This window comes from Amia ocellicauda, chromosome 15, assembly GCF_036373705.1.
Source record: "Amia ocellicauda isolate fAmiCal2 chromosome 15, fAmiCal2.hap1, whole genome shotgun sequence".
NCBI classification, from domain to species: domain Eukaryota; kingdom Metazoa; phylum Chordata; class Actinopteri; order Amiiformes; family Amiidae; genus Amia; species Amia ocellicauda.
In genome coordinates this window covers 26,967,953-26,991,720 of record NC_089864.1, presented here as the reverse complement: position 1 = coordinate 26,991,720, position 23,768 = coordinate 26,967,953, and the positions used below count along the sequence as shown (strand labels likewise).

The 23,768-nt window shown below is 38.8% G+C and overlaps 1 protein-coding gene across 3 annotated transcripts; it reads right to left on the bottom strand.

The window, feature by feature from the left end:
• Window positions 1-1,407: 1,407 nt before the first annotated feature.
• On the bottom strand, window positions 1,408-22,825 carry slc25a18 (solute carrier family 25 member 18). Of its 3 annotated transcripts, XM_066724560.1 has the most exons (11): window positions 22,704-22,825; window positions 22,113-22,169; window positions 20,998-21,092; window positions 19,251-19,373; window positions 8,380-8,435; window positions 6,862-6,952; window positions 6,163-6,281; window positions 5,024-5,198; window positions 4,252-4,406; window positions 3,331-3,406; window positions 1,408-2,588 (listed from the first exon to the last, which is right to left on the bottom strand). In XM_066724560.1, the coding sequence occupies exons 3-11, from the start codon at window positions 21,012-21,014 to the stop codon at window positions 2,447-2,449; spliced, it is 954 nt and encodes a 317-aa protein (XP_066580657.1). In that variant the 5' UTR covers window positions 21,015-21,092; window positions 22,113-22,169; window positions 22,704-22,825; the 3' UTR covers window positions 1,408-2,446. The 3 variants fall into 3 exon arrangements, with proteins under 3 accessions (XP_066580657.1, XP_066580656.1, XP_066580655.1); XM_066724559.1 differs by lacking the exon at window positions 22,113-22,169; XM_066724558.1 differs by lacking the exons at window positions 20,998-21,092; window positions 22,113-22,169; window positions 22,704-22,825 and adding an exon at window positions 20,122-20,250.
• Between the last annotated feature and the right edge of the window lie 943 nt (window positions 22,826-23,768).

Here is a 23,768-nt window from a genome sequence, read left to right as displayed (position 1 = left end):
ACTTGGAGAGGATCTGCAAAGAGGAGTGGGACAAAATCCCTCCCGAGATGTGTGCAAACCTGGTGGCCAACTACAAGAAACGTCTGACCTCTGTGATTGCCAAAAAGGGTTTTGCCACCAAGTACTAAGTCGAAGGGGTCAAATACTTATTTCCCTCATTAACATGCAAATCAATGTATAACTTTTTTTGAAATGTGTTTTTCTGGATTTTGTGTTGTTATTCTGTCTCTCACTGTTAAAATACACCTACCATTAAAATTATAGACTGATCATTTCTGTGTCAGTGGGCAAACGTACAAAATCAGCAGGGGATCAAATACTTTTTTCCCTCACTGTATATATATTTTTGTTCTCATCCTAGTTCAGTGCTGCCTGCAATGCAATATTATCAGAATACTAAACTGGTTTTAAAAGTCATTTTAGACTTGCTTACTGCTATTACTTGTTTTTATTTTAAAGATCATGGTTACAAACCACCCATAGTGATATTCCATCATTTACTAGACAGATTTTCACACATAAACCTCTCATGATTGAACAGGTTTGTTGAGGAAATCAGGTCAGTGATTAATAGTAATTGTTCTGACATCTGGCACTCATAATGTTATGATTTCAATCTTCAACCAACTTTACCTCCAGTGCAAAATGTGTTTTTCTTTTCATTTTTTTTTAAAAGCTCTGGTTAAATTGATAGAAATCATTCCATTCCTGCTATTCTTACCCAAAGTGTGTTTAGCTGGATTTGTACCTTTAAACTTTTACAAACTGAAAAATACCTGCGTGCTAATCTGGAGCATAAAGCAAGTCATGGTTTGGGATTTGCTTTCACATAATCTTATCGCTCTTGTGGGTTGCAGTGAACTATGAGGTGCTCAATAGCAAATTCAACTTAAATTCCTATTCCAGGGAAGGCCGACTATAGACAGCTAAGAAGCAGTACTGTAGAAGAGAAGTGCCTGGGTTCAGATTTCATCAATTATAACACACGTACTTGTGAGAGGAAATAAAGGTTTATTTTATGTAACATTCATATGGACAAATGCTTGATCATAGTATTTTGCTTGTGTTTCTAGATCTGTTGGTTCCACCTCACACTTGCACGCAGTATTATGGTCAGTCCCTTTTATTAGCAGAGCTGTATAAAGCTTTGTGTTCAACATCAATATACCAAGAACAAAATATACAGAGGTGCAATGAAGCATATCATTTAACAAAATAACTGAGTGATGTGCAGAGCAATGACAAAACTGAAGTGACCCTCCCCTCAAGGACAGTTCCTACTTTTTCAAGGAGAGCTAGCACTAAATTATATATAAATACGTTTCCATTACAGTTTCTGATGTGGTTTTTATTGTTTCCTCACACTAATTTAATTCAGCAGTTAAAAAAAGACAATTACACTGTCACTGCTTATAAGAACATTTGATTTATTTCCATGGCAGCAGCAAAAAAGGAATTTGCAAAAGACAGGGGGAAGCTATGTACAAATCATAGAGAAAATCTCAGGTTTGAACAAAGCAAAGTATTAACTGACAACAGACTCGATGTTATTGACATTCAGCATTCAGAACTGAGATGAATATTATTGGAGACTATAAAAGCTGTTCAGAAGATTAAAATATGAAAATCATTTTTATAATTGGTTAAATAAACATCTTGCTTAATAATGAAGCTTAGTAGGTGCTGTTACACTTATTTTGTTTGTACAGTATTCCAAAAGTTTTACAAAAACAAGGAATCTCCTGATCAATCCACGTCATTTATAGTGCTGTATTTACTTATTTAAGAAAACCTTATTTTGAAGGGGGAAATATTTTTACACTGTAAGTAAACTTTTTGTCTTAATTTAAGCTTTCACAAAATATATCAGCATTGTCCAGAAAATAGGACACTGAAAAGTAACTGTATTGTCTGCGAGACGATCCATTAATGGTGTCATGCAAAATTGTAGTGTTTAAACCCCACCCCCTCCCATCAAAGTAGTTATGTTTCATGTGTGTTTTCGATGGGATACTGAGGTTACAGAATTGTTATGTAATGCAAAACTAATAATATTCCGTTTTCGGTGATCAGATTAAAACAAATGCAACAAATCACATTAGTTTAACATAAACTTGTCTTATAAAAATATTAAACAATTATAAAAGCATTAGGCTGGAATGTCAGTCTAACAAGATGTGTGAAACATATAGACCTATCAGTTTGAGCAAATAAAAGCACATTATTATTATTATTATTATTTTAAATTGCCTCATGATATCACACATCACATCCCTTTCCCCTCTTTGTAGATGACTGTGCATGACACCATTAATGGACAACCCTTATTAAGTCAGATACTCAAGTCTTGTTAAGCACCGCAACTTTGAACATCTGAAGTGTATAAACGGTAAGAGCTATAAATATAAGGAGCCCTCGACTGCAGTATTGAGCTCCTGGGCTGTATCTAACCGAAAACCTCCAGGATGCGCTCCCCGACTCCGAGGAAGTACACCCCCTGAGCGATCCCAAACAGAGGGGCTATGACCAGAGCGCGACAGACGGCGCCCTTCATAAAGGCAGACGGCCCTTCCCTGGACCAGATCCTCCTGGAAACACACAACAGACAAATCCTCCATCAACCCCCATTCTCCCACAGTGGCCTTGGGGAACCGCAGTCATCCAGCCAGCCTGAAGGTGTTATTTGCAAGCTGCGTGCTGTTATGGAAACAGTTGAGCTTATATGGCAGAAAAAAAAAAAAAATGCTTGCGGAGATGAGAAACCTCCTGCTGACTTCACTCAACTCAGTCCTGTGTCACTCAGGGTGATTCAATGCCCTGTGGATCAATACCAGCCCCTTCCCCCCTGAAAAACCACACACACAAACACTACCGGGTGAGTAACACATCCCATATTTATCCTCCCACATTGTCTCTGCACGGCAGGGCTCACTCGACACAGAAACAAGGCCCAGTCACGTGGAATCTGCAGTGACTTCCACAGCAGGGTATTTGACCTCCCAAGATCAAAAAGAATGGATGACTAGGATTACACCAAAGGTTCTTTCTTATACCCTGATAATAAAAACAGACTGAGTTGGCACAAACAATAATGAGGTGAAGACCCCTGCTCGTTTCTAACCTTTGCGTTTCAGCTGTGCAAACTCATCCGTATTTACGTGCAGCTACTGAAGTTCAGCTGAAACATCTTGAAAAAGTAATAGGTTTTAATGACAACACTATCTCTATTCTTCTTGCGGCAAGGAAGAGGAAAGGTATGCATTAGCAGCTTTGAACTGAAAGGTGCTCACTTAGCTAGTGCACAGCTATCGGACGATAAAGCAAACTCACCTGGTGCAGTGAATGATGCCACTGTACGTGTCTTCCCCGACACCTTTTCTCAGGGTTTGTAAACGAGTCTTGATAACTGAAAATGGAGCAGACCACAAAATCCAAAACTGAATTGCTGAATTGTTTCCCCTGTGCCACAACCTCTTACTACAGAGATAGATGGACCATTGAATAAATAGTATAAATAAATAGCTGTAGGCTTCTAGGATGGGCACGGAGTGTTACTGACACATGGAACAATCTATGGATTTTTCAGTTCCCAGAGGAATTGGTATGTGAGAACAAACTGGTGAAATATTTATAGTGCCTCCAGAAAAACGTGGAAACAGTAAAGGGACGTCTGCAGTTATTTTTGTGGTATACGAACAAAATATATAGTGGTAGTGGTCAGACGTTACGATAATGGCTGCAAATTCCTAATGAATGACAGTAGGAATATGACAGCAACAACACCTGAATATGTCCTGCACTTCCTCAGAGTTCTGATGTTGATTACATGTATAACAGGTAAGGTTAGGCTCAGGGTCAGGGTTAGAGACGAGGGTTGGGTGTTTGTAAATGTGATCAACACCAGAGCTCTGAGAACAGGTGTCATTGCTGTGGTATGCATGCACTGATTAATTCATTATTGGAAAGCGTTACTGATATAGTAAAGACACAGTAGTATTTCCTTGCTCACAAGGGTGAATGACGTGTGAAGGGTTTGTTTTTCAAAAGGACAACAAAACACGCCAAGAAAGTAAGTAATAAATAGTAGAAAGTGGCTTCTAACAATAAAATAAACTGCAATCGGGTACAGATTTGTACTTTGCAGTTTGTACATTTGATTTGGTCTAGCCCTTGGTGTTTTACTGTAATTGTACTTTATACATTCAGAAGACTGTACGCTTTCTTTTTGTCACGCTCAGTTATACTGCTTACCATCGAGAGGGGTGACTGCCACCGCTGCCACGGAGCCGGCGGCACAGCCCGACGCGAAGGAGTGTACAAAGGGGGCCTTCTCCTCGGGGGTGCTGTGGCCCAGGTCATTGAGATTGGCAAACAGGGGGAAATAGATCATGGAGAAGGGAACATCCCTGGAGGCAGAAAGACACAAAATCTGTGACTTACTGCATACACAGACCAAGTGTCCTTCCACTTATGAACGTTTACCACAGTCATTTTGCATGATAATTTGACAGTTGTCCTAGGATTGTACCATGGTTGAAGCATGCTTTCTCTTGGTTTACTGCAGTATGGTGTACTACAGTCCACTTTCTTAAGGGTCTTTCATGTATTATAAATGCCCAGGAAAAACCCACTGAAATAATCACATTACAAATAATCATACTGACATACTGTAGTCCAATAACTGTACAGCACATGTAAGCTAGTGTAGTCCAATATGAAAAAGCAATGTTTAAATGTTATAAACCTTTAAAAATAAACAAATGTAAAAAGACAGAGCTGTATGAAAACATTACCAATGCAGAAGTCAAAAGCCCACCTGTTGTGGGGAAGGTACACACTGAAACATATCTACGCAATGTTTACTCCTGCCCTGAAATAACCCTACCACTTAAAATAGCTTCCCACCTGCTCACACCCAGCATATTCTGCATTCTCTGTTTATAACCATCTATGCCAGGTGCGTTTGGGGTTGAAAATGAAGTGAACTGAAAGTGTGGTGTAGGCTGTGCGGTAGGCGGCTGACCTGAACAGGGTGGCACCCATTCCCCTGTAGAGACCGGCCACCCCGCAGGTCCGCAGCAGCTGTTTGGTGATTTGGGTGGCGGAAGGGCGCTGGGGAGCAGGGGGGGGGCTGCCAGTGGGCTGGGGAGCCTGCAGGGAAGTGGCAATACTTTCAGCCGGCACAGGCCTCTGGGCAGCTGGATTTACAAAAGACAACAACAAAGCCAATAAATGGGACACAGCTCCAGCAACTAGCTGGCTCAGCGTTGATCAGAAGGAGAGACTTGTAAGGCTCCTACACAGCAGCCAAAGTCAAGTTCATTTCTGAAAATAAAATAAATTAAAAAGCAGTACCAGCAATAAACTCAGACCCATTCCATTCCCCATGGGGGTATCCATCCTCTCACAGCAAATGTTTCTGTTTTTGGACATGGTTTCCCCGTTAACTCCATAAGCAGTTTACAAGCATGTATTTAAACACTGAGCTTTTGATAATTCATTTGGTTTATAGAAAATCGACCATATTAGCACAAACAAAAAGGTGACACTTCTCTGAATTCTTATCACAACTGCTGATAGAGATAAAGGTATCAAAATGTATTAATTGTAGTGTTTTGTCCAATGTGAAGAACTGTAAGAAACTTTAAAAACTTGGTATTTTTGTCTACATTTTTCTTGAAATGCTTACAGCACAAATAAACACAACTGTAAACACCTAAGGAACCCATATAGCATATATATATATATATATATATATATATATATATATATATATATATATATATATATATATATATATATGTATACTGTGACACTGTGACACACTGGAGTGTACAGAAAAAGCACCCTCCCCTTTTTCAACTCCAGATAGCATGGAGAATTACATGAAACTTCACCATCAGCCCACACAGATTAACACACCTGCAGGTAATCAAACAACCACATAGAAGGGCACCACACCAGCTAAATCAGGAGGGTGTTACAATACTTAAATTATATTGACAATAGTATAAAACAACACCTACAGTTTACATGTTACTAATGAATTGTTTATTTTGTACTGAAAACTTAAACTGTAAAACTATAGTTTCCACAAAACTACTATGGTAACTACCTTCTGTAGCATTTGTTTTCCTAAGATTCTTAGGCCCTGCCTCTTACCAAGTCTCCCTGCATCCTGGAGCTGGATTTTGAGCATTTCCATGGGTGTAGTCACAATGACCTGGCAGGTACCAGCTCCACAACCTGCTAACATCTCCTTGTATAGTGTGAGGCCTTTGCTGAAAGAAAGGAAGATGTCTCTACAGTTACAAACCACCATATTAGCTGGAGGTTTGATAAATACTGTAGGTCATACTATTAAAAAAAGAAGGATACTCTTTTTAACAAACTTTTTATAGTGTTAAGCACAACATTAAACAAAATGCATTATAATATCATTATTATTATTATTTATTTTTTTGCCCAAAAAATAACAAAGGCCTTCTTTTAAGATTTGTAAACATTGGCATTGTTTTCAGGACATCAGTAGATGTCAAATAGAATTGTATAGCTATTTGAAACACCTACAAAGGTGGAGTCACATCCAATTATTGTGTTCCTTATTTTAGTTTTCATACACAGTTTAATTTTTACATAGTACTAACATTTTAAACAGTGGTGTCCAACCCTGGTCATGGATAGCCATTGTGTCTTCTGGTTTTTGTTTTAAGCCAAGACCCAATAACGTAATTGACTATTATTTGTCACAATTGTCCACACAAGCTATTACATGACAGAGAGATCTGTAAAACCTGCAGGACTGTGGACCTCCCAGAACACAGTTGGATGCCACTAGTTTAGAATATATTAATGACCAACCCATCCTTGGAGAGCTGTTGTCTGAAGACATCATTGGCAGCTAGCTTGATAGCTTTTTCTGGGGTCACTAAAGTAAGGTTAACTGCAGCACCTTTGGAAAAAGAGAAGAAAGCATTCAATACAATACAGCATAATAAAATACCCACAGGGATGCTTTGAACCACATAATTCACGAACAATGTTTTATATTTCCATCAATGTTACACATTTTACTTATAATCCATAATATTAACACAGTGCCAGCTCTCTCAAACAACTGCATCTTCAAATGCTTTCATTAACAAAATAGTTGCCTCTCCCTCATTTTAACTTATGAAATTAGGTGGTTGTGCACTTTGTTAAAGGTCCCATATAAGGTGAAGAACAGGAACTCCTGAAGCAGATTTAGGCTGAGTTTACCTGAAAAGTGCATCTCCCAAGAAAAACTGGTCAAAACCGCAGCACAAGATGTAAAAGCACCCTGGGATGCGGTCAAATGGAAAGAGGAAGTGGAGACAGAAAAAACAGATTCTCTGGAACAGCTCTGTATTTACCTGTAAATATTTGATTGCTTTACTGTTGTTTATTGTCCAGAAAAGCACCCTGTAATGTAAATATGTCCACTCTAAATATAAGTACTTTTTATCAGCACATATAAATAAACTTTTGCTGTGAATGTGAATCCAAACATCAAGAGATATTTGAGAATAACAACACACTGAGGTTCTCTTTCCTAGTCCAACACCAGGGGGCAGATTTGTCTTAATAGATATTAAATTCATTAACTGCTCCACTAAAAGATGTGTTAATATGTGAATAATTAGCACTGCCTTCATGACTGTAGCTAAACTGCTATTAGTTGAATTTGCACAAATTGCCACATATTCCGTTTTAATTACATAGTGCTATATATATATATATATATATATATGTACTTGGGATTGTTCACAATTCATAAATAACATGTATTCAACTTAAGAAAGCTCCTGTTTTGTGGGATATTCATATAAGGATTGAATTGGAGGGTCTCCCTCTCCTATATATTAAGGGGTGGTGTTGTTGAGAATACCCACTAGAGCATGCTATAGTAAGGTCAGGCTATTTTGAAAAATACTATGCACAATACAAGAAAATAACTGTATTATGTTTAGTTTGATTTATAGTTTGCCCCTCAATCATCAGTTCACAAAGACCTGGAGACGTTTTTATTAGTCTGGAGAGTATTAGAACATTTGCGACAAGGAATACTCTTCTGCCCTGTGGGACCATATTTTCCTTAATTTGGTACCTTGCTTAATTTGTCAATAACATGTGTCCAGTCTTTTATCTTTAAAAAAATTACATGTACACATGCATACACACACAAAGATGCTACATGTGATTTATGTTGGGAAGAACTGGTGACTCATAATTATTAAAAATAACAATTCATTAGGTATAAAAATAGCTCACCCATATTACTGTGTGTGGGAAAACACGAGTCTCCTATTTTTCAGATATATAAAATACACCTGGGTATTAAGTTGAAATAGTAATTACCTCGATACATTCCAAAATAGCCTTCAGACCGAACAGTTTTAATCAGACAATCCAACCTGGAAATCAAAAGAAAACAATGTCAAGTCAACTTGGAATTTACTGGTAGAGTGCGGAGATATTTTAAATCAAGGTAAATGTCTGCTGTTTGTTTGGAGCCCAGAATTAATCTACATACATGCAAACTAAATATATTTAAATATATTTAAAGGGTTATATTTTGTCACATATAGATATGGCTTGAAATGATTTGTTCTTTCCACAACATCCTGAGAGTCTCTTTTACAGGAAACAGCTGAAGCGTATCTCTCTGTTTTCACACTAGTTGTGCAGGATGTTTTCTGTTGCAATATCAGGTGCCATTATTACTGTGTTACATTGTGGGCAATGAAGACAAGTCAAACCATTCTAACATGTCAAGCAATCTGAGCTGAATGAAAAAATGATTTTGGAATTATACTTCAGGGAAATCCTATAGTCTATAGCCTATATCGTGTAGCAAATGAACCCTGTGAAAGCAAACAAAGTGCTACTTAGGCTAAATGGTAAAGTAATAAACAACATAATGAAGTGCTAATAATCTTAAAACAACTGTTTACATGAGTTGAGTAGAGTCCAAGTCTTTCAAGTGTTTCAGTCTTGACTTTGTACTTGAGTTTTTGATTATAGTTCCTATTTAAATCAAACTTAACTGAAATGTTGGATTATATAATTATATAATCATGTTAAAAGGTTAGTCTGAGCAGGTTGTGTTTGAGCTCCATCCCAAATGAGACTCAGGAAAGATTTAATAATCTAACAAAAACAAAACAACAACAAAAAAAAGAGTTCTTCATCCACAATCTGAAAAAGCTTTATTTCTTGCAGTACAGCACAGAGTTCAGTCCTGAATACTTCACTGATGAGTCACAAATAAAATAACAGTGGTTTATTGAAATGTGCTGGAGGATTTCTGCTTCACATTGAATCATTGGTTTCCTGCCTCAGTCTTTTCTTTGCATTTGGTACAAATCCCGTTGGCATATGTTTATATGCAGTACTGTGAAAAAGTATTTGGCACGTCTTATTTTCTGCATTTTTGAACATTTTTCACATTGTGTTTGATCAAACATTTTTGTAGGTTGTAGTAGTATATAGAACATAAGAACATAAGAAACTTAACAAACGAGAGGAGGTCATTTGACCCATCATGTTTGTTTGGGGTCCATTAATAACTAAGTGATCTAAGGATCCTATCCAGTCTATTTTTGAATGTTCCCACATTTTCAGCTTCTACCACATCGCTGGGGAGTTTGTTCCAGATTGTGACAACTCTCTGTGTAAAGAAGTGTCTCCTGTTTTCCGTCTTGAATGCCTTGAAGCCCAATTTCCATTTGTGTCCCCGGGTGCATGTGTCCCTGCTGATCTGGAAAAGCTCCTCTGGTTTGATGTGGTCAATGCCTTTCATGATTTTGAAGACTTGAATCAAGTCCCCACGTAGTCTCCTCTGTTCCAGGGTGAAAAGGTTCAGTTCCTCAGTCTCTCAGTAGGACATTCCCTTCAGACCTGGAATAAGTCTGATTGCTCTCCTCTGAACTGCCTCTAGAGCAGCGATATCCTTCTTGAAGTGTGGAGCCCAGAACTGCACACAGTATCCAGATGAGCTGGAACATCACTGTCCTTGTTCTCAATTCTACACTTTTGACAATATACCCTAGCATTGTGTTTGCCTTTTTTATTGCTTCCCCACATTGTTTCTCATGCGTTACTTAATCTAGCTCTATTCTTCCCATGGTGTAATTATAGTGGACATTTCTGTTACCTGCATGTATTACCTTGCACTTGTCCACATTGAATTTCATCTGCCAGGTGTCGGCCCACAACTGAATATTATCTAAGTCCTTTGAATAACTTGTGCTGCCAAGATTGTATATGTATCTGTATAGAGGGAGTTTGAGAGAAAGAAATACACCAAAGTTTGGTGCTTCTTTCATTTGGAATGCAAGGTAATCAAACAGTCTTCAGGAAAAAATGAAAAAATGATTGCCCCACCTAGTTACATCAACTCAATTAAGGGAAATTAAGTTAGCAGTTTAGGTACTTTGGTTAACAAACAGGCCTGATTTGGGCCAGCCCAGCCCAATATACATCTGACTAACTTTGGCCCTTACCATCAGAGTGAAGATGTCAGCACACAGATTCTAGAGAAATTAGTTTGAAAGAAATTCCTTAAGACCTCCAGAAAAAAAGTTATCTGGGGCTTCACCGAACAACAGTCAGAGCCATATTGTCCACATGGAGACAGTTTGGGACAGTACTGAATCTTCCCAGGAGTGGCCGTCCTGCCACAATCTCTACAAGAGCAAGGTGTAAAATCGTCCAGGAAGACACACAAAACCATAAAACAACATCCAGAGATCTGAAGGGCTCTCTCGCCTTGGCTAAGGTCCATGTTCATGACTCCACCATCAAAAAGACACTTAGCAAAAATAGGATTCATGGCAGAGTAGCAAGGCGGAAACCACTGCTCACAAAGTACACAAATGCTTGTCTCAAGTTTGCCAAAAAGCACCTGGATGATCCTCAAGAGTACTTGAAGAATGTTCTATGGACAGATGGGTGACATGGGCCCCATTCTATCTGACGAATCAAACACTTCATTCCATACTAAGAACCTCAAACCAATGGTTAAGCAAGGTGGTGGTAGTGTTATGGTTTGGGAATGCTTTGCTGCATCAGGTTCTGGATGATTAAATGATGAAATGATGATTAAAGGAACGATGGATTCTGCTCTGATCAGAGAATTCCAGGCCAGGAGAATGTCAGACCATCCGATTGTGAGCTGAAGCTGAAGCGCAAGACAATGATGCGAAACACACAAGCAAGTCTACATCAGAAGTTTTGGAATGACCTAATCAGTCTAGACCTAAACCCTACTGAGATGTGGCAGGACCTGAAATTAGCTGAAATGCTCGAAAACCCACAAATGTCACTGAGTTGAAGCAGTTCTGCATGGAGGAGTGGGACAAACTTCCTCCACGGCACTGTGAGAGACTAAATCAATAACTATAGGAAGTTTTTGGTTGCAGTTATTGCTGCTAAAAGTGGTGTAACAAGTTATTGAGTCTAATACTTTTTCACATGGAGGCATAACTTTTTTTAATAAATTGAATAAGTATAACAAGTTTGTGTTATTTGTTCACTCAGGGTCCCTTTTATCTAATATTTGGTTTTAGTTGAAGATCTGATAACATCCAGTGTCAAAAACATGCAAAAATACAGAAAAGCAAACTAGTGGCAAATATTTTTTCATGGTACTGGTAAAATAAAAGCAGTTTTTCTTAAGCCTTCAGGTAGAAAGTATAAATAATACATCTCAACCTGAAAGTGTTGAAACTTTGAATCTGGTCTCTACAGAGTGTTGTCTATTTTCCTCCTGTGACCACTTTATCTCATGACCACTCAGCTGCTCTTTTTTCTTGCTTACATCACTGACTGCTCCTGCATTGCTATATGTGGCTATACAAATTGAAGTAAAATGCTTACTTAAAATAGGCAGAGACAGAAGTATGAAGGCAAAAAAGTGTTCAGCAACATGAATGAACCAGGATGGGCTTCCAGATTTTATTTTGAGCACTTGCTTCCCACCCTGCCCAGTAAGTTGCATTGGTTAACCATCTTAATTCCTACTTAAAGCTCCCAATTACTTAATTACAGAAACAAACAAAAATATTTTTAAAGCCGGTAAGCATCATGTTTCTTATATTAAAATACAGCACTATAATTTGTTAATCCGCAAAAAGTGAGATCATGCACAGCCACCAATATTCATACTTGTGTACTTATTCTAGTACAATCAGCACAAAGTCATTTGTTTAGACTTGTATATAACAGGGGTCGTTTAAAAATAAATGCCATCCCAACACTCTAGCCTGAGGTGACTGTGCCACCTCTGATGAACTTGTTTGTATCTATTAGCTGGCTGTGCCGATTGAACTCCAGGTGCCGTTGTTTTCACAACTACAAAAGGATATATAACCAGGTATTGAGATTAGCAGGGGATGCAGGAGAGTGAGAGTGGGGTTTGGACCTAGAAGTCATTTGCAGAACAAGCAGAGCATGTAGATACGATGTGGATTATAGGGGAGGATTGATTAGTTTGATTGTTTGTGCCCCTCTCTCTCTCTCTCTCTATAATGTATACACACACCGAAGTTGTATGTGTTGGATTAAAGAAAGGAATGTGCATGAGAAAACTATGTGATAGCTACCAAAAGGGAAATAAGTTGGAGTTATTTAAGTTAAATTGCTTTTTTTGTTTTGTCTTTGGAATTTCACTGTTTACACATTTGTCACAGTGGGGCTACTGACAGCATTTGCATATTGGGACTGATTCATGCAACCCCCCCCCTCCCACCCCACCCACCGGACTAAATGGTGGACTGAGGTAAAATGGGGAGGGGAGTGACCCATATGTAAATAGTTCAATATTAAAGAGATGATCCGTGTTGTTGTCCTGTGTTTCCTATTGCCCTCTGTGCTGACCCTTCTTCCCTGTCGCTGTCAGATAGTGCCTGATAACAATCCCCCCAGTCTGCGTTGCAAGACCTGTGCAAGAGTGGAATCTGAATAAAGGGCAGTTGCTTCTTGGCTAACAAAGTGCAGTGCATTCCTTTGCTAAGAACCATACAGTTTAAGACTGTTACACTGTGGGAAGCATGGACTGACACTGGCTTAGCCTCATTGAATGACAAATTGGGGACAATCGCAGCTGGGGGTTATCCAGGATTTGCCACTGAAGCACAAGGGTATTCGGCATTACAGGTTTTCCTTAAAGCCTTATGACTGAAAGAGCTGCGCAGACCTGTGCGCTTATATGGCCCAATCACGTTAGATCAGGCCTTAAGCCTCGCTATGAGGGGGCGGAAGTGGTCTTTGGATAAGGGGGAGGCTAAAGGTAGACTGGGTCAGGTTAGGGGCTTTGACTTCATGTGTCTCTGTGAATCCTTCACTGACACTCTTGTGTGTCATTGCCCCTCAAGAGACATCACACCCAAAATGTACTAGTCTTCCTCATCCGCTTCTTCATCGAATGAGAGACTCCACCCAAACACTACAACAGAGTGTCTTCTCCTGCCACATCACAGTTACAGTCTCTTCCTCAGTGCACGCCTCACTGATCCCTTGCAGTGCTAGGCTGGGGGGTTCAGTTCTCAAACCCTCCCCACGAAAGGGAGAGTAGGAGGGGGTTATTACATGCAATGCCTTCTATTGTTCCTTCTTCACCACCATCACTGAAAGACCTGAGGTCTTGTCAAATTTAAATACAATAAATGACATATCAGCTCTGCATAAATATTCAAATGTATATGAATATGTATATATATATATTTGAATGGAATATGTAAAATGTTGTATAGTTCTGTCTGTCTGTCTCTCTCCCCCTGCACACCCACTTTTCTGGTTCCACGTGCAAAACACGTCGAACCACTCTCACCCCCACAGTCCTTTGCGCATCCCAGAATGCTTTGCGGAGGAAACGGTAACGTCACCCCCGGTGGTTGGTAACCCTACACTCCAAAGGAAGAAGAGGAAGTAGAGAAGCAAAGGCTGAGCCAATCCACGTGCACATCCGGGACACTGCCCTCTGCTGATTGGACATTATTCACCTTTTGTTTACTACTGTATAAAATGTAAAACCCAGAAGAGATCTGTAAGAAAGCAGTTTGAACACGAGTTCACTCTGTTCTTCTTCCGGGCCGGCCTGAATAAAATACTCCTTTTCCATTTGCAACATAACTCCTGTGCTGCCATTTTCATCAGTTTAAGAGGATTTCTTCAATCACCTTCTTCATCAACTGCAGCAGCAACTACTACTACTGCCCCTGTACACAACCCTTTATGCTTGAGAGTGACACTGCCCAGCAACTCACTAACTAGCTCTTCCACTTCTCCCACAGCAACTGAGGTGGACGGAGGGTGGACTCTGGTCAGCGAGTGCTGTCACCAGCCTAGGCCCTAAGCGAGGTTCCCATACAGAGGTCCAGGGCAGAAGCTGCCCCCCAGTCGCCACACAGGTTTTATTGTCTTCTCCATCTTCTGCTTCCTCTCCTTCTTCTTCTACTATATCACCACTAAACTCCACCAGAGCAGGGACCAGAGCCATCCACCATGCTCCAGCAACGTCAGTATCGGGGGAAGCCATACCTCCAACCCCCAAAAACAGATGACAGTCCTGTAGTCCCACATCGGCAACTGCAACATCAGGGTGTCCTAAGCCTGCCAGTCACGCACTTTCAACACCCCAGGGCTCCCATTCTCATGTCCCCCAGAAGTAGATGCAGAAGGGCCCCATGAGCCTCTGCCGCAACAAGTGGGTTCAGGGGATCCACCACCATGTGGAGAAACACAGCCCTACAACAGCCTATGGTTCGCTCTGCTATCCTTGTGAAGAAGAAGTATGGCTCGTGGTGGTTCTGCTTGTACTACAAAAAGCTTAATCACATCACCCAGAAGGTCCTCTCACCAGTATTGACAATGCCCTCAGCTACATCTCCGGGTTGACATGGTTGAGCTCGCTGGACCTCCGCAGTGGCAGGTGGAACTAGCTCCTGCAGCCTGGGTGAAGGTGGCGTTCCCAATAGGGCAGGGGCTATTCAGGGGCCATTCAAGCTCTGAAATGCTAAACATCTTACTTATAAACTGTCACAACACACAGATGCATAAAATCATAATCATTGTATCTATAGGTTGTGTAAACTGCAAATGTCCTATAAATAGGGGTTCTGATTTTTTTGTTTTACCCAATTTAACCCAGTTTCAATCCTCGAATACTATTTCAGGGTTCGGGATAAAACAGATAACTCTTAGAAAAATCTTAGAAAGCTATAATAAGTAGGGGTCCTGATTTTCTTGTTCATGTTCATTTATTGCTGAATAAAACCCAATTTCTACTAAAATATTTAATCTTTATTGATCAAATATTAACAAATCCAGTTGATTGCTTAATTTAAGTTATAAAAACACTTCACCCAAAAATCTGAATGCTTATCATAAATGCATGCCATACACTGTTGTTTATTTACCATGCCTGGTTATTGAAATATTGGTTACTTATGAAGAACCTCTTCTTAAACCGATACAAAATATATATAATAAACAAAACAAACTCATATTTTCATAGAATGGGTAGGTATTTAAAATCCAATTAGACATACAGAGCAATGCACATTTTTGTCCCTAGGCTGCATCATTTAGTGTGGAATAGCTTCCAGTGAATCCAAACAGGGAGGGAATTGCAGTAACATGTAGTTTTAAAGATACCCTCATGTACTCAATTTCAATAATAATAATAATATTAATAATAATAGATTGCCACGTGAAAAGCAGTAGAATGTGTTTAGCAGTTAAGGGAGATTATTTTTATTTTCAATTAAATAGAACTGCATGCTTTTGAAATATCCCAGGTCATATCATATCATGAGGAGTAACCATTGAACACTCACAGCCCTAATTTAAGTTTACTGTAACTTTGGAAATAAATACATAAATGGATGTACTTAAACCTTTTTGTAAGTAAAATTGCTAGGGTGGCAAACTTGGAAACATAAACTCTGTCCAATAGCGAGCCGAAAACTCCAGGAAGATAATACAAAAAAGCAGTGGGAAATATATGAGGTTATCTCATGAACAGCTTCCAAAATTAAGTAAAAAAACTAAAAACAAAGCCAACTGAAAACGTTTGTTTGTTGAGAAATGCCCGGTTTAAAATACTGCAGAACTGCACAATGAATCAAACTTTCCAACTCATGAAACAAGCCGTTGCTTAATTCCACTGCTAAAAAGAGCAAACTAAAATCAAATGAGCAGGCATGTGATAGTGTGACTACTTTGATGCCAATTGTGGGATGAGAGAGAGAGAGTACGGACATTGAGGTTATTTTCACTGTATGACTCACAAAGGAAGTTTTAAGAAAAATACTTTGCGTAGCCAAAACTGTAACCAGCCCTGTGTTCAAATCTGACTTCAAAACAACAAAAAACTAAATAAAATTCCCCTTTCTCTCTTTTGGACTGGAAAATGGAAAACAAATTAGAAACACATATGAATGCTGTGGATATCAGATACACCTTTCACGCTATCTGTTGTGTGGATAAGCAGGGAAACGAATGTTCATTGCAGGCTTTGTTTAATGGTCAAGCACTCTATCAGCAGCAATCTATAAAATTGCTGAAGTGATTCAACTTATGTTCATTTTAAAATGGGTTCCTTTAAAAATCTGTTTCTGTTTAAAAATTCTGTTTACATTCTACAGTATTTTCTTAGCCCAGTCAATCTAGTCTCTCCTAACTGAAACAAGCTGTTTTCCTTTCTAATAATCTGTCCATTGTAGCTATATGTGTACTGACCTTCAACTGAGTCTTAAGGATCACACTACCTTGAGCTGGAAGATGTCATGGAAGAGTGGTTGTGTGTTGTACAGACATACTCTAATCATGCAGTAAGCTTTCAAGAGTAGTACAGCTCTGTTGTTCAGTAAAGCTTCTTTCAGGTGTCATAATAAGTATTAAATGAATTTGTAATAACAAGGCAGACAACCAATGCTCAATAGACAGTGATCTTTTCATCTTTACATTTTATGTGGACTCAAGTCACTATAAGCATAAACTGGAATGTGAATGCTGCCTATATCAAATGGCTAATTTCCTCAGAGCTAAGGATACATAGTACATAAATACCATGCCTATAAAAATGTTTGTGTTCACAAGATTTGTGGACTGCTTGGAATATTGATGTCACATGCACAGTTTGACCAGTCCTGGATATAAAAGCCTGTGGGTCTTGCAAATGTGTCACTGGCCTCTGTCTTGGTAGCCTCCTTCTTGCTCAATCATCCAGTTTGTAGGGATGGCCTGATCTAGGCAGGGTCTTTGTGGTGACATACATCTTCCACTTTTTAGTAATTGTCATGACCATGCTCCAAGGGATATTCAAGCCTTTGATATTTTTCATGATTGAAACTTTGACTGGTCAAAGTGTGCATGTGACAGCAATATCCCAAACCCCACAAATCTGGCCTGTATGGTAGGGTGGCAATAAGGACACCATTACTCAAGAAAGCCAATTTGAATCACATTTGAAATATGCAAATAAAATAAGATTCTGTTGCCATGGGCTAAAAAATGTTATGGTCTGATGAAACTGAAATGGAACTTATGGCCTAAATGCAAATGGTTAGGTACAAACCCTATGCATCACCCAAAGAACACTATCCCTACTGTGAAGCATGTAGTTGGCAGCCTCACATTATGGTGATGTTTCTCACTGGCTGGGACTAGGACACTTATCAGGATGGAAGGGAAAATTGTCACAGTCTCCCCTGCTTCCACCTTAGTTCACCACCAGAGGTCTCTCTCTCCCGAATACTAGTCTAGTGTTTCTCCTTTCCTTTGTCCAGTCAAACCAGTCTTTCCACATTCTTCCCTACCAGGTGCACCTGTTCTGTCCTCCTCTCCTATCATTGGTCAATCTTTCATTCACCTTGTTCAATCCCTCTCTCCTTCACAGTACTTAAACCCCTCTGTTTCCTAGATTCATTGCGAAGTCTTGCATTCTCTCCCGGATCAATTCTAAGCATTGTTTCTTGATTGCCTTCCCGTGTATTTTTGACCTCTTGCTTCCCTCTCTCGTTTACCCCTTTCGGATCTCCCCACTAGCCTGTTCGCTTGATCGATTGACCTGGACTGTCCCTGTTTACGGTCTCTCGTTTTGCCCTTATTGGATTAACTGCTTCAACTCTAAAGCCTGCACTTGGATCCTTTCCTTTGGTCCTTGAGGACGTCACAAAAATGAATGTAGCAAAGTATGAAAAAATCCTTGCGGAAAACCAGCTGACCTACGCAAGAAAGCTGAAACTGGGACAGAAGTTCACCTTTCAGCATGACAACGACCCAAAGTACACTGAAATGGCTTAGGAACAAAAGGAAAATGTCCTTGAGTGACCCAGTCAGAGCCCTGACTTAAATCCAATTGACAAGTTGTGGCATGACTACAAGATTGCTGTCATCAACACTACCCAAGGAGCTTGACAGAGCTTGAACAGTTTTGTATAAAAGAATGGTCAAATATTGCCAAATCTAGGTGTGCAAAGTTGGTAGAGTCCTATCCCAACAGACTCATGGCTGTAATTGTTGCCAAAAGTGCTTCCACCAAGTATTAACTCAGGGGGGTGGAGACTTATCCTATTATTATATATGTTTTCTATATTTAAAATATAGATAGATAGATATTACAATAATACATTTCTATAGGAACTGTATATAACGAGGCTCATTAAATCTGCAGTGGTGCACAAAAAGTTATATTACAATTATGTGTAATGTTCACTAAATAAAGAATATTAAACAATTATCAATTATGAATATATATATATATACACATACACACACATATGTTACAATTAAGTAATAAAGCAAAAGGTCGTACAAAAAGTGCTTGCTACCAGTTACAATTCAATCCACAGGTAAATAAATAATTAAAAAAGGTCCAGTTCCCAAGTATTCCGAATTCAAAAGCTGAAATTTTAAAACTAGAATGTAAGGATAGAAACAAAGGAGGCACATCTCACAAGAAAAAAAGTAAAATACGAACAGGAACAAACTGCATATCCATTATTTGGTAGCTGAATCAATGGGATATGTCAACAGGCAACTGAATGAGGTCTCGCATAGATGATCTATCGCTTCTGAACAAATGACTGAGAAAGGACCCAGTAACCTTTTATGCAACCTTTCTTATGCACTTATACTTCAACCTTTCTTAAATCCTACCTGCAAAAACATGGGAAAATATACTCTCCTGCTAGCACCCAGTCATAAACAGAGCTGTCACTCACATGCCAGTGTAGAGGCGGGGACCTTGCTGGTTCTGAAGCCTGGTCTTTGCCAAGTCAATGGGAAACACACACGTCACCCCCACCAGCCCTGCCACTCCTCCGTTAATCAGCTTTGCGGGCAGACTGAGGAGAGCAGACACACAGATGTCAAAAACTGCAACACAACAGTGTATCATTAATAAAGAGTGTGGGCTTTCACACTTTATTGCCAGATGTACTGGGACACATGAAAGCTCGTTACAATGTATTTCAAGAGGAACTAGACTGGTTTCTATGTATGTATGTGTCAGTTGGAGTGTGTAAGTAAAGTTTGAGTGATTTTTCTGTTACATTCTATAATTTTTGAAACTTTTAAAAAGTATAACTTGCATTACAATCATGGCTACTGTAAATACCACAAAGGAGAGCACTTCAGTGTTTCAATATGTGATATTTCAACACTTGTTGGATAGCAAAAAAGATTACATTTAAAGAGCAGCAGCTCAATTAGCCTAATAACGACTTTCAGTGGTAATATGACCGCATGGCTCCGTGTTCAAGGGCACACTTTTGCTAGGTTTACACTAACATACCCGAGCTGCACTGGGGTGGCACCATGCCAACCTGGTATGGTTCGGCATGTTGGGCTCGCATTTACACAATACAAAGGCAAGCCAAGCAATTTAAGTCACAAAAAATGTACATTCTGAGTAGCAAGTCGATGATGCATTATGTATGTGACAGCAAAAGACAGTGAAAATTGAGATTCCTATGGGGGATCATGATGTTCTGGTTATTTTTTTTGTATCTTGGTGTTTCACCTATTGAATAACAGGGATGAAAGTTTTATAAGACATATGGCAAAAAAGTAGTTTTTTTGGCTCATGCTCACTCTTTCCAAAATTGTTTATGAACCATCCATCCATCCATCCATCCATTTTCGAAACTGCTTATCCTGGTGAGGGTCACGGGGAAATCCGGAGCCGATCCCGGCAGGCATACGGCGCAAGGCAGGCTGTTTATGAACCGCCAAAGTAAAAAATAATACTAATAATATAGTATAGAGAGCCGTTTACCTTAACTGTGAACTAGTATTTGCATAGTCCCCGTATCAGCCCCCATGACCCCCTTCAGCCCGGAAGCAGATTCAGATATATTACGAGGCCAGAGTCTCATGGTTTGGTTCCGGCTCGGCTCAGGTATTTGTTAGTGGAAACACACCCATACTGCGAGGGCCTGGAGCACTCAAGGTACGAGTATGTTAGTGTAATTGAGGCATTTGATTTGAATGTAGCCTTAGCCTTAGCCTCTGTAATCAGGCTATATTTACACAGTTTCACGAGTCATGACATCACAGCTAAACAAACGTTGCAACAACATTATCGCATGTCCAATTACAGGGCGGACAATAGCGGATGCCACTTAGTGCCATAACTGCACCAACTATTACAGCATGGACAAAAACAGTGCATGTCCTATACCAGAGCATCCCAGTCTCAGCATATTAAATTTGTAAAAAAAAAAAAAAAATGGCAACTTTATTTACTCTTTATTATATAATAATAATATTTCAGTCAATTTTTTGTCATTTTAAACAGTTTATTCAACCGCAGTTGCCTGCCTGTTGTAGGCCTTCTACTACTAGCACTAGCAGCAGAGCAGTATAAACTGCAAAATAATCCAAGTTTGTTTGCCTAATGTCTAACATCTTATAAATGCTTAACACCTTTTAAATAAAACAAAATCAATATGAAAATGAATGGCCTACCTGTTTTGGTCTGCCATATTAATCTTAGGTAGGAAGGCACCTGAAAACGTTTAGAAAGTCTGCTTCCACTGCTGCAGCACCTTTTACAGTCCTCCCTGTAATACCAGTTTAAATGTTACACTTACTTTTTTAAATTACAATCATCTTATGCCACATAAATCAGTGTAATACATTTTTACAGAGAAGATCTTCCTTTCCCAACTGCCACTATTTTTTCCATGTTTGGAGAAACTGATCATTCCTTAGAAGCTGCTGTCCATTGGCTTCAGTTTGTAGCAAAATGTAAAAACAATTGTGCTTAAAAATGCTTAAAAGTTGAAAAAAGCATAATTGTAACACTACAAAATTAATTCAATTGTTTTTCTTCTATGGATACTACTCATTGTTTTAAATTTGGAATCCTTGTTGTATTGAGTTTTGGGCCAGTCACTTACCTGCATTTTAACTTCAAGGATTTATAACCTTAAGGATAATACACAATGGAAAATAAGACTTGCAATTTGACTGATTTAGATCAGTCTGGACATTTACATTACATTTTAACCTGCTCAACGAGTGATGCATACTATTAAAGGTGTAATCCTTACATGGACAGTCCATCCCCTTTCAATATTTAAATGCTCAGAGAGATGCTCTTTGGGAAATTAACAGACACAAAAAGTTGCAATTGTGATTTGAAAAAATGGTATTTAAAAAGCTCTGTCATTTCTATTAGATTTAAATTACAAACAGGTGATTTCATACATGTCAAGAGTAGCATATGAAGTAAGATTCTCAGTTATTCACTCTACTACGCACTGAAAACATCTGTGTATCAATGCAATGTAACCTTCACTTAAAACATTCTGTACTGTACTTGGCACTGCAAAACAAAAAGGATTAACCATTGCAACAGTCTAGACAGAAATACAAAACTACACTAACTTTTAAAACCCTGTGACGTTACAATTAATAACAATAAAATATAGTGAAATTATCCTTTCAGAATACATTCAACATAAATGACATGTCATTTAGTAGTGACCATACACACACAGAGAGATAACTAACATTCTTGGACTGATAGTGAATGTATTTCAATTGCATTTCCCATAATTTCTCATTGTGACACATACCTGGTGTTGATGTTGATGCTGACTGACTAAGCCCATGACTTTCTCCACTCAAGCAACCTGAATAAAGTCAAGTGTTTGACATCCTTGTGGCATAAAATATTCTGAAGTGTTACCACACATAGCTATTGTTAAGCAAAATAAAAAACGATTGCATGCGTGTCTGTAGCTCTTTAAGTTTATACAGTTTATAACACTGTACACTGAAGCTTCCTAATCTTTAATGGAATGAAAAATATTCTATAATAATAAAACAGTTATACTTTACAGTGGTAGTGTCCAGTTATGCATATACCTCCTAGTTACAAACATAAAGATTCTTTAGGATTCCTTCCACAACCCAATCTCATGTACAGATTTAGCTGTGCCAGCCACTGTGATTTGCCCAGCCCCAATCCCAGGCACATACTGTGAATGCCTTACATAAAAAAAGTGTAAAGTAGTTCTTTCAGAGAAGTTTCGTTTGTGCAGAGCTGCCAAGTAGAGACAGAACTCAATTCGGTGTTTAGCTGATGAATGCAATTGCTCATTTTTGCTGTGTGGCGACTTTTGATTATGTATAAAATTAAACACATATATTTAATTTGCACTTACCACCTTTTAGTGCATCTCACAAACAGGAATAGTTGTCCACTCCCTCATAATCACTGCAGCAACCGTAGCGAAGCAAATCTGTGTCTGGATAGCGAGCTCTGAGTAAGGGGCCGTTCACAAATACCCACTTTCATTTCACATGTTCATTAATTCCCCTCCAAAGGATTATCAGGTAACATTATAAAGTTTCTATTGTAACTTGGATACAGTTAGTTTTGGTCAGTGCTTAGAAAGGCACTAGAAAGTTATAGAGTGAAAATCATACTTTTGGGTTTGTCACAATTACATATTTAAAGGTATAATTTACTGATTCCTGATTTTAAGTAATTAACAAACTAGGTAAATGCCATTACTAAACGCCATTATGCACAAGGGTGTTTGACTAGCCCTCATGTATGATCCTCTTCTGAAAGGCAATATTTTTAAAAATCTGCCTCTTGAGGCTTTGCAGTAAATTGGAAAAGCAGTGCAAGGTAACAAACTTGTTAAACTTAAGTTATGTATCAATCCTAATTAACAAGATAAACACATGCATGAAAAAAGCTGTACTAAATAGAACATAAATAGAACATAAGAAAGTTTACAAACGAGAGGAGGCCATTCAACCCATCATGCTTGTTTGGTGTCCATTAATAACTAAGTGATCCAAGGATCCTATACAGACTATTTTGAAATGTTCCCAAATTTTCAGCTTCAACTACATCGCTGGGGAGTTTGTTCCAGATTGTGACAACTCTGGGCTAGGCTTTCATTCCTTTCTTGACTTTTGACTTTATTCATTTATGTCCTCTGTTATACAAATATCAAATACCTTTGAATCTGTTCATGTACACACCAGACATGCAAACAAAGAAGACCCAAATGTTTGCATGCTGATTCTTATAACCATTTGGAGTTCACATAAAACAATATGTTTTGTGAATGCCTCTCATGTACTACTTGACTTTGGTTTCTAAAAATGCATACATTTTCTTGCACGGCTGTCTATATTCCAAGCTGTACATGATTAATTCCCTTTGTCAATATAAGGGGGATCTCCTTTGTTAAGGTTATTCTTCGGATTCA

Bases quoted from the DNA above. Each gene is read 5' to 3' on its own strand.
- slc25a18 (XM_066724558.1), bottom strand. From the start codon at position 20,159: ATGGATGGATGGATGGTTCATAAACAATTTTGGAAAGA. The intron at 19,374-20,121 runs GTGAGCATGAGC...TGCTCTCCTCAG, and splicing joins CATAAACAATTTTGGAAAGA to TCTGCCCGCAAAGCTGATTA. The intron at 6,282-6,861 runs GTTGGTCATTAA...CCTTTCTTTCAG, and splicing joins CAACAGCTCTCCAAGGATGG to CAAAGGCCTCACACTATACA.